Source organism: Phocoena phocoena, chromosome X, assembly GCF_963924675.1.
Source record: "Phocoena phocoena chromosome X, mPhoPho1.1, whole genome shotgun sequence".
Lineage (NCBI taxonomy): Eukaryota > Metazoa > Chordata > Mammalia > Artiodactyla > Phocoenidae > Phocoena > Phocoena phocoena.
In genome coordinates, this window is record NC_089240.1 from 80,892,796 (window position 1) to 80,904,845 (window position 12,050).

The 12,050-nt window shown below is 34.3% G+C and overlaps 1 protein-coding gene across 1 annotated transcript in view; it reads left to right on the top strand.

Annotated features, from left to right (window-relative positions):
* DIAPH2 (diaphanous related formin 2) overlaps positions 1 to 12,050 on the top strand; it is a 741,115-nt gene that overhangs the window by 299,490 nt on the left and 429,575 nt on the right. The window contains exon 18 of the mRNA XM_065900213.1: positions 1,119 to 1,233. Within this exon, the coding sequence (XP_065756285.1) occupies positions 1,119 to 1,233 (115 nt within the window). The remainder of the gene's footprint in view (positions 1 to 1,118; positions 1,234 to 12,050) is intronic.

Consider the following 12,050-nt stretch of genomic DNA (forward strand, 5'->3'; position numbering starts at 1 on the left):
TGTGAAAGATTTTTCTTTTGAATGTTATTTTGCTTTATTGTTATCAAATAACATGTCTTATAAAAAGCTTATTATCAAGATTGACACAGTCCGCATTCACTGGGAACTAATCTAATGAAAATACAATTACCCAGGCCACCATTTGGGGAAATGTCTATTCCAAGAACATAGTTACAGTGATATCTGACAGTATTTACATATTAAATTGGTTTGACCAGAATAATGGTTAAATCATTTTTTAAATTAAGCATATACTTATGCTTTGCTCATAAGAGTAAATGAGGTATAAATGTTTTTGGAATGTAGTTATTTTTTGTTAGGCACAATCGACCAAACTGTAGGACCTAGAAGCTGCTGGCCCAGTTATCTGTGTGTGTAAATGTAATGATATGTTAATTTAGCAATTAAGCATATAGTGTAATGGCACTTACATATCACAAAGCATCATGATATGTACTGGAAAATGCACAGTTCTAATATTGGGTTTCAGTGTACTGGCTGAGAGCACAATTCTGTGGAGCTACACTGCCTGGGTGTGAAAGCCATCTTCACCATTTACTAGCTTGGGCAGCCACTCAGACTTCCTGGGGCTCGGTTTCCTCATCTTTAACATGGAGATGATAACAGGTCCTACTTCAAAGGATTATTGTGAGGATTAGATGAGATGAGTTAATGTGTGAAATCACTTAAAAGAGTACCTGACACATTTTAGGAGGTATGTAAGTGTCAGCTATTATGGTTATTTTCTGTAACCATGGGGAATTTACTTTTCTGAATCTCAGTTTCCCCATTGTTAAAAATCCAGGAGCAAGAAGGTATGTAAGTTGGGGGGAGGGATTTACTAAATTATTTTTAAGATTCCTTCCAATAGAAGATTTTTTAAAATGTAATTTGCTACATAGCCTGTTGCTGTTGTGTATTTTTCTGTACACTAGTAGAAGTCTGTGACTTTCCCAATGAATGTTTACTTAAGAAGTGTTGTTTTGATAGATCCTAAAATTGATTTAGTAAGTAGATGAATGAAGGTAATATCATTCAACCTTGGTGAAAGTGAATTCTTTGAAAAATTAAATATGAAGTAATACTTTAGAAACTTATCTTTGTTATTTTTGTTTCAGATTGAACCCAAAGAATTGTCTGAGAACTGTTTCTGGTTGAAAGTTAAGGAGGAGAAGTTTGAAAATCCAGATCTCTTTGCAAAATTGGCACTGAATTTCGCTACCCAGATAAAAGGTATATTTTATTTTTTAATATAGAGTTCTTGTTCTGATATATTGAATTCAGTGCTTTGCAAAAAAATCTAGTAATGTGTACATGTATAATTTTTTGGGCAGAGTCAAACATAATTAGATTGACATATTAACTGTATTTTACCTAGCAGCAAAAGAAGGATAGCTTTTTTCCTGTTAAATTTATTTTGCATAAATGTTATTATTCACCTGAAAATATGGGTTTTATTTTTATTGTTTAATATGTAACTTATACTCCTCTATTGTAAAGTTGTCATTTTTACTGAGAAGCAGAGGGGATGAATCTATTGATTCACCATGTAAGAGAAAATAATGTAATTTGAGTAAGTTTGGTGCCATCGTGCTTATGTAGTCTTACATTTGTAGTAATCCATTTGGTTTTTTTTGGAAATTTGATAGTTTCTTTCTATAAGCAGATTGTCTGGAATAATATCAAAATCTGGTACCTAATAAGTATATTTTACAGATTTGATAATTGAGTACCTTCTTTATGATTAGATCCTTAACCACTTATGAATTTCACACATAATTTTGGTACTATATAGGTAACTTCTCAATCTCATAATTAATCATTGTGGTTTGTGAATTTTTGGTATTTCATTTTAACATTACTATTTTACTAATTATCACAGAATTGATAGCTTACTTAAGCATAGGAGTTTTTTCAGCCTGAGTGAATCTTTACAACTAAGAAATTGATATACTCCACACACCCATGCCCTTGGAATTAGCTCCTTTACCATTCATTTGTCTGATTTGTCACAACATGCCTTAGAATGTGAGAATGTGAATTTTGGAAGCTTCAGAGAGAGAGAGAGGGAGAGAGAGAGGTGAAAATTATTCCTTTTCAGCCCTTCTAGCTTATCTTGCGCACTGGAGGTACTTGTACTATATTTGTTGTTCCTTGTAGATTGAAGCTCACACATGTACAGAAATCTGGGGTGATTAGAGTATTCTGAAGAGTTTTGACATTTAAGAAAATTCCTGCCATTAAAGTCTTTTGCTTCCCTTATTTGCTCTACTAGACTTCACATTTAAAGGATTCTTCAAGGACTCCAGACATTACTATTTATTATAACCACTTTTTTTAATTGAAAAAGTAAAACATGCTTACACATCAAGGTATTAATAACAATAATAAAAAGATGCGTGGTAAGCATATCCCTTCAATCGCAGACTTACAGCTTCTTCCCTAGAGAAACCACTCTTACTGATTTCCCACATTGCCTCCTAGAAATAGTCTATGCCTCTAGAAGCATATGTGTATATATCATTTTTTGTTTTTTACTTCTTTCTGTTTTCACTTTATATACTTGGATATTATTCCATAGTAGTTTATGTTTATCTACTTTGTTCCTTTTACACATTGAACGGAATTCTGTGGTATGAGCCTATCTGAATTTATTTAACCTGTCCCCTATTGATGGATATTTAGATTATTTCCAGTCTTTTGCTATTTCAAGCAATGCTGCGGCAAACCTGTACCTACATATACATTTGTGCACATAGGATCTATATGTAGGATAAATTTTAGAAGTGAAATTCCTGGATAAAATGCTGTCTGCATTTATAAGTTTGATAGATATTACCAAATTTCCTTCCAAAGAGTTTGTGTCCATTTATAGTGTTACATCTAAAATACATATGAACATCTGTTTCCCGACAAACTTTGCCTATCTCAGAGGTGAAATGGTAAATCATCCATGTTATAATTTTTACTCCTTAAATTAGGAGTGAAGTTGAGTGGCTTTCCTTCTATTCAAAGGCAATTTTAACTTCTTTTTCTGTGAACAACTTCCTCCAGTTATTTGCACATTTCCTGTTGAGCACTTGTTCTTTTACTTATTGATGTATTTGTGTTGAGTCCCATAAGAATTATAGGTTTCATAAAATTTCAGGGTCTGTCTGGACCTTAGAAGTGATTAAGCCAAACTCTATTTTACAAATGAAGAAAGTGGAGTTTGAAACATGGAGGTTAGTATAAAATCCATTAGAGAGTTTCTCAAGGTAGTGTGGTATAGTGGGAAAAGCCCAGAGGAAATGAAGTCATACATTCTTGTATTTCAGCTGTGATACTAGTAACCTCTGCAACTGAATTTTCTCATCTATAAAATGAGAAAGACTAATGTTTAACTAGAAGTGTGAGAATTAAATACAGTTATATATTTAAAGCACCCAGCATGGTACTTGATATAGCAGGCACTCAATAAATATGAGTTCTCCTTTCCCTTTCATTTAACATGATGCTGTGTGTGTGTTTGTGTGTGTTTTGTTTTAGTTATTGACACTTATTACAACTGTTAATTCAGCAAGAGACTTCCATGCTCTTTTGAGCAGCACTTGGCAAAGCTAGTCAGTTAGAGTAGAAACCATTCTTACTTTGGCTGCTAAAACATAATCAAAGCAAAATAAAACCAAAGTCATGTAAAGGCTCTCACGTACTCACTACTGAGAATTCTGCATTTCCATTCCTCTTAACTCTGATTCTCTGAATTTTCTATGTGATACTACTACCTCTTCTACTTTCCTAATTTTGAATATTTGAGTCCAAATTAGGTCAGGAGCACCTTTGAGTACCATTACTTTTACTAAAATTTATTTCTGAAGGGACATTTAAAGGAACAGTTAAGCATCATAGCATATTCCATAACATAGCCAAAACAAATTTGAATGATACAAACTTCCATTTGTTTTGATAAGTATTGATTGATCTTAACTCTAACAGCTGAAGTTCCTTGTCACTTGCAGTGCCTTGATTCATAATTTGGTCAATAGGTGGCAGGATCAGTAAGAAATCAGCTGGAGGCTCTGGCTCCAGGCAACTCAAACCACACTGCCCTGGCTTTCCTAGCTTCAGGGCACCACTTTTTTCCCTATTCTGCTGCTGTTTGCCACTCACGCAGCTGTGTTCTGGAAGGAGCAACATACTTGTTTCTAAGACCTATTTCCAAAGCTCTTAGACCCAGTGTTCCAAAACCTCTGAGAATTTCCTCCTCCTGCAAGGGGTTTGGAAATCTCGTGTCTCTCTTCTCGCTAAATGCATTGTGAAGCATTACTGGTCTGTGTTTCAAGAAAACGTTTCACTTAGGAGTTTATAGTTGCTTCAGATTGCTAAATAGAAAGAAGTTTTAAAATAGGCTAGTTCTGATACCTATAATATTTTAAATGTGTAAATGTTTAATATGGGAAAGTACCATCAAATTATACTTTCTATTTGAATCACTTATTCTTGGAGTTGTAGAGAAAATTATTCTAAATTTCCTATAATAATCCAAAATATTTCTGTCTTAGGAGAGAATGAATCTCTCATTTCATTTAATTTGTATTTGTTGGGTACCCACTATGTGCAAGGTCTTATACTAAATAGGAGGGAGATAAATGAATAAGGTCTTGTCTTTGTACCAGGGAACTCATCTAGTCAGGGAGAAAGAAAGAGGTATACTCCACTTAGTCAATTTTTATTAAATGTTAGCCTAGATATTTTTAAGAAACCAAAGGAGCACAAAAGGGAAACAGTTAATTTTGACTAGGGCAAATGGAGATCCCAGAGGCGGTATAATTTGTTCTGGGCCTTGAAATTTAAGCAAAATTTCAATAGGGGGAGAAGGAAAGAAGGCATTCTAGGCAGAGAACACCATTAGCAAAATATGGAGAGGGTGAAGTGCATGCTGTGTTGAAAGCACAGCCTGTTGGGCTGGAACTTGGAGTGAAGGTGGTGAGGTGAATTTCACACTGAGGAAATGGGGTTTTGTTCTTTAAGCCTAGGGGCCCAATAATTTGATGATTAGCCATTGAGCAGGCCTTTGGAGGATAGGTAATGGGAATTCACAGGTAGATGATGGACCATTGATTGTGAATCAATACCAGTAGGCTAGACAAGATGTGATGATATCCTGATCAGTGTGAGTTTTTAATCTCTACAGTTTCTTCTAGTTCCCAAATCCTGTGTCCTCATGCTTATAATATTTAGGGTCTTCTTATAAGCCATAATGATGCTGTATGACAAACTAGATCTCAAAATGCTCTCTGGATTAATGACAAAATGTGTATATATTAGAGGCAGTTGGAAAAGACTTAGTATTGGGTTGGCCAAAAAGTTTGTTGTCCGTAAGATCTTATGGAAAACCCAAACACACCCGATACTTTGGACTGTACATCATATATGTAACTGTTGGAATTTGCATATGTGTTCTAGTTTTATTTATTATTCAAATTGATGATATTTGGGGACATATGAACAACAAAGCTATAATAATAATGTCATTTTCCTTAAAAATCTATAGTAATTATAGATAATAGTGATATTATATAAGAATTAAAGTAATGATGGTTAATATTAACTAAACTTGAAATAAATAATAAAATATGTAGGTTATAACTGCTAATTCTAATTAGAATTTATAGGGTTCTCTAGAGGCTTCAGGAAGAACAAAGATAGTGTGTGTGCAAGTTGTAAGCAATTTCTTTGGTTTTAATGTTACTTGGAGGAAATTTAAGAAATAAACATAGAAGGCTAATAAAGTTTAGCTTCTTCAATAATATATTTCTGTAGTGCAATTTAGCTTTAATAACAGAAAATTGAGGTGTTATAAATATTTCAAATGCATATAAAGATCATTTTGCAATGCTTGAAATATTGGGCTAGCTTCAAAATTATGGTGGCACTGAGTCTGAAGATATATTTATGTAAAAGCACTTTTCCTCTAGGATCATATTTTAAATTATGTTTCTTAGTCTTAGAATCAGCTGGTTGCTTTTGAAGATACCCACCCCTGTTTGGTTGCTTAACACAGTCTTATATATTTAGTAAATCAATGAAAAAAAGCAAAAAAGTGTTAAAATCTAATTTATCTCTGTCTTTATAATATAGGAAGTCTTGGAATTGACTTGAAAATAATGAGATGTCAGTCTTAGCACACACTCCTTATAAATGGTGCTAAAGTGTCCAGAGAGACCTGGTGTCTTAACAAATAATTTGTCATCTTAATGACATAATATAAATGCTTCTTAGTGTAAGCATTAATATGTAAGGGAACAAACCGAGAAGGCTTTAATTTTTTTCAGGCAGCCAGCTAAAAACCATATATAATTTCATCATTCTTATTATATCTAAATTCTTTGGATATATATATTATCACCTTATCAAAGATTTTTTCATTATGAACATTTTAAGTGTTTTAACTTAATGATGACTCATGTTTTCATTTCCAGTTGGCTTATGGAAGAGGAAACAAAGAATTCATGAGCCAGAGGTCCATGCCATTACTTAATTATAAGAGTCACTAATTGTAAAGAGAAATTGAGGCAGTGTATCTTCAGCCTTCTGAATGAGTAGGCTTCAAAATAGCTTTCTTTACATATTGGTGATGCTATGGTGACTGTACTACTACCTATACCATCACTACTAATAACAATAATAATAGCAATCATAATAATAACAATAATAGCAGTAATAGCACATATATTAAGCATTTACTATGTCCCAAGAGCTGTGATAAGCATTTTAAATTCATATCTCATTTAGTCCTCACACCAGCCCTAGATAACCTATATTATTGTTTTATAGGTGAGGAAACAGGCTATGGGAATTAAGAATTATGTCTTGTTTATGTAGCTAGTAAATGGCAAAGCTGAGGTTTGAACCCAGGTTTGTTCTTAATCACTTCCCCATGTTGTAACAACGGCTTTTATGCCCTTAGTAATTTGTGCGTTTTGTTGCATAGTTAACTGATACCTTTTTTTGTGTGTGTATGGTACGCGGGCCTCTCACTGTTGTGGCCTCTCCCATTGCGGAGCACAGGCTCCGGACGCACAGGCTCAGCGGCCATGGCTCACGGGCCCAGCCGCTCCGCGGCATGTGGGATCTTCCTGGACCGGGGCACGAACCCGTGTCCCCTGCATCGTCAGGCGGACTCTCAACCACTGCGCCACCAGGGAAGCCCCAACTGATCCCTCTTTAAAGTTATAGTTTCACATATATTATCTTGTGAAATGTGTAGTCCTATTATTCTGGCACTGAAGACAGTTCTTTAGAACTTAAACCAAAGCTAGGAAGTTGTATATTTGGAAGGGAGTAAGGTTATATATTTTTTATGACTAAAATTTTTAAGGCATTTTTTGAATGGAATCTATCAGTTGTAAAGCATTGCTATGACTTAAGGTCTGTCTCTTCTAATAATGAATGAAGGAATGCGGTCTTCATGTCATTAGGCATTTGGTAAGTATATATTAATATACATGGGGTACATAAAGTAATGAAATCAGTTTTTCATGGGGCTCCTTTGAGGTTAGCTTTATAACATTATAGACACCTTGTTTTATTTTAATATAACACTTTTTAGCTATGAGTTAGTGAGACTGTCTCTCCCCATTTCAGTAATTTTTGCTTATATACATTGTATGGATTAGGCACAATAACAGGTGTTTAGTTGATAGCACTTACAATTCACACAGATAATCATTCTCATTTAGAATTATTGTTCTAGCTAAATTAGTTTTATTTTGGCAAATAGAAATTATTTACATTTGAAATCCTGTGGAATTTTTTCACACAGCTATATAAAACTATAATGGGGTGTGTTTTGGTCCGATTGTATATTGATGGCAGTTATACCTGTTCCAGACTATATATTTTACGTGATATAAGAAGTAAGGGCAAGAGGTTTCTCTAATTTGTTTAAGAGAAATATATTTAATTTAGGGACGTGCAAATCTGGTAGCTTTTCTGAGGCATTATATATAAGTAATTCTTCGGCCAATTAGTCCTTGTTGGTAAGAGTAAATTTAATTCTTTATTTTTAATAGGTTATTCAGTAATATCTTGGTGTTATCTTGTTTTCACTAATTTTAAACTATGTTTTTTGGGATCATTATTATAATTTTCATTCATATCATTGTTTTTTGGTTTTTGATTTGCTTATGTTTTTATTTTTTCCAGTTTTATTGCAATATAATTGACATATAACATTGGGTAAGTTTAGGGTGTACCACATGATTTGATATATGTATGTATTGCAAAATGATTACCACAATAAGTTTAGTTAACATCCCTCAACTCACATAGTTAGAAACTTTTTTCCTTGTGATGGGAACTTTTAAGATTCACTCTTAGCAACTTTCAATATACAATACAGTATATCGTTCACTATAGTCACCATGCTGTACATTACATCACCAAAACTTATTTTATAACTGGAAATTTGTACCTTTTGTCCATCTTCACCCAATTCCCCTACCCCCATCCCCTGCCTCTGGCAACCACAATACTCATCTCTGTTTCTATGAGCATTTCATTATTTTAAAACAACGTTTAACATCTTGTAGGTGTGTTGATTGAGTGAGCTAAATTTTGTTATTTAGTGCCCTCCAGATACTGTACAGGAGATGACTCAAGAAATTAAAAATTATAACTTAAAAATATCAGTTCCATTTTAACACAGGTTCCTAGGAATACAGTTACACTTGAAAACAGCTTCACATTTTTGTGGAAGTTGGAAGAATTTTAACTTTTTATTTTATTGTTGTGGATAATGTTAGTTGCCTATAGCTATTGATATATATAACGAATTATCCCCAAATTTAGCAACTTAAATGAACACACATTTATTTTCTCACAGTTTCTGGGATCATGGCAGAGCTCAGCTGAGTCCTCTGTCTCAAGGTCTGTCACAAGGCTGCATGTGAGGTGTCGTCAGGGCATTCCGTTCCTCTAGGACTATTGGACTGAGGGCCGCCATTCATCTTTGCTGGCTTTTATCCAGAGGCTGCCCTCAGTTCCTTGCCTCATGGGCCTCTCAGTAATGCAGCTGACAAAAGGCAGTTTGCTTCATCAAATTGTGCACACCCAGAAGCATTGAATAGAGAATAGAAGCAAAAGGGAAGTCACAGTCTTGGTAGCCTGATTTCATCATTGGAAGCAATTAACTAGGTCCGGGCTTCACACATGGGGAGGAAATTTACTCAAGGGCATGAATACCAGGAGGCAGGAAGCATTTGGGAACCATTTCAGAAGCTGCCTACCATATGGATATATACAATTTGATTTCTCAGTAATTACAAATGCTATGACATCTCTCTTCTTGATGACTTCAACAGAATCCTAAGTGGTCTCTCTGCCTTCAGTCCTCTTTCCTTGTGATCAGTTTTCTACAACCTAATCAGAATTGTCTTTCTAAAGTATAAATTATCATGGCACTCCTATGCTTGGAACATTTCACGGACCACCCATTGTCTCCTAGGGAACATCTAAACTCATGCATTTCAAGGTCATTTGCCTCTTCACTCTGCCTAAAACATACTCAGTCTGGACTCTTGTTCCTGGAACAGAGACACTTACAAGGCTTTGCAACTTCTCTCTGAACCTTCACCAATTCTTCATTTAGCTTCTGTTTATATGACACTTCTGTCAGAATGCAGTCTTCATAATATATTATAATTGTCTTCATTCATTTGACTCCCCATCAGACACTGAACTTCTTGCAGGCAGGAAGAAGTGTTTCCATCTTGTTTACTGTTTTTTCCCAGTATGTAGTATAGCTTCTGGCAAGTATAAGTGTGTTTGATGAACACACAAGAGAATTACAGTTATGTGTACTTAGTTTCATAGTACCAAGCAAATAAAATAAAGTATGGGTGCTAACCCAAAATTTAGGCATATAGTAAGAAGTATGTGTGTATTTAATGATTCATTCAGTGATATATATATAATACAACCTGTTTTTTGAAAATCCTTCTTGTAACTGATTAAATACCAGCGATCTACATAATTGAATCTGGCTGTGGTAGTTTGTTAAAGTTATTTTGCCATTTAAGTTCCTATGATTTAGTAATTCACTTCATTTAGGGGTGTGTGTGTGTGTGTGTGTGTGTGTATGTGTGTGTGTGTGTGTGTACTACCACAGATTTTTGTTGAAATTTTCAAAAACGAAAGCCAGGTTTTTTTCATAGAGGCCTGTGGTTGATTTAGTCAATAAATTTTTAAAATGTATGGTTGGCCCACTTAAACAGAAGTTTAGTGTGCTAAAGTGAATGTCTATTTCATGATTTGTTGTTTGATTCTAAGGAAGCTACTTAGTTTCTTATTGTCTCTAAACAACTATAAAGTAGAATAATGATCAGTAAAATAGAAAAACCATCAATCGTAGCCTTGTGAGAATGAGGATAAATACATATCACAGACTCAACAAAACTGACAATTTTAACAATTACAAATGTTAATATCTGTTGTGCACTTACTATATGCCAGATTCTTTGTTAAGTGTTTTCCGTGGATTATTTCATTTAATTTTTTCATCTATCCTATGCTGTAGGTACTATGATTGTAGCCATTTTACAGATGAACAAAGTGGAGGTAGAAATCAAGCTCAAGCAGGATGATTCTGCAGCCCATGTGCTTCACCACTTTGCTTTGCTTACTCTGTGGGCAAAGTCATGGAGATAGGGTGCGTTAGAGGGAGACTTTATCCACAGCCTGTGCTTTTCAACACCACTGCATCTCTCTGTAGTATGATTGTGCCGATTAAAGCTCTATTATCAAAAACCTCAATTCAATATCCCCTTGTCTGTCCCACAGGACAAGGATAGACTATTTATGTGATCTTGCCCTTTTAAGTACTTTATTCTTGTGTACTCAATGCTACCTAGCTTATGTAGAGTATTAATGTATTTCTATTAATACGACCCAGTAAAATTATACTCATAAAGTGACAGAACTGAATGAATCAATTTGCCCACTAAACAAACAAAATATACATATGATGTGTTGAAAAACATAGCTCCCAATATAAAACCAATCTAAAAAGAGTGACAATATATTGAAGTTCCTAGCCACTCTTGGCTAAGTTCTCCACATATGTGTGGTGTGCCTTTAGTTTATCCAGTGGTCCAGTACTAATATTAGTCTGATGTTTCCCTGCCTCCCCAGCACCATTACCTCATGCTCTTTGTCATGTGTTGACACTGGCCTAAGGATCATATTTTTAATTTAAATTAATTTTATAGGAGCCTAAGCAAACTATGTGATGCATTCTAATGGCAGATAAAACTCTTGTGAATTATCAGTGTTCCCTCCATGCGAATGGCTTACTGAGAGTTGACTGTGTCTGGCTTCATGTGATAAGAATAGACTGATAATACGCTCCTGGCAATGTGTGAGCAGTGTTGTTTCCTAGCATGTAATTGCTTTTAATAGAAGGCAGCAAACGTACTCTTTGACATGTGATGCTATTTGTAGTTGTCTTTGAAAAGAGAAGCTAGTGTGATTAGGTACCTTTTGTTCCATTAACAGCAATAATAAAGATGCTATCACTCCTCTCCTAGGTTTTACTTACTATTTGCTCTTTCAGTACCAATCAGATCACACTCTTGTTAATTATTGGCATTTCTATTCTATTTCACATGCTTTAGTTTTCTCAATGCTGACAATTTAAGTATTTTAATAATTTATTGTATTATCAAATGTTAATATATCTGTATGATGGATCAGAATATGGTTCTAAAATCCTTGTATCATAGTTTGATAGACATTCATTGTATAAATAATATCATTTGGCATTACACAGCTTCTTAATCCATTTTAGGGCATAAACTGAACACATATAAAGGTGAAATCATAGGAAATTAATTTCATAGATTTGAAGCAGGATTTGGGGACACATCTAGCCCTTTTAAAATTATTTCCAACAGAGATATAGTTTAGCTAAGGGATTCCTTTAAAATTCCTTAAACATTTAAAATTTTTTATCCTTTCCTGAGATGACTTCTAATTAGCCATAGTGTTTGTTAGGTTCACTTATATATAAC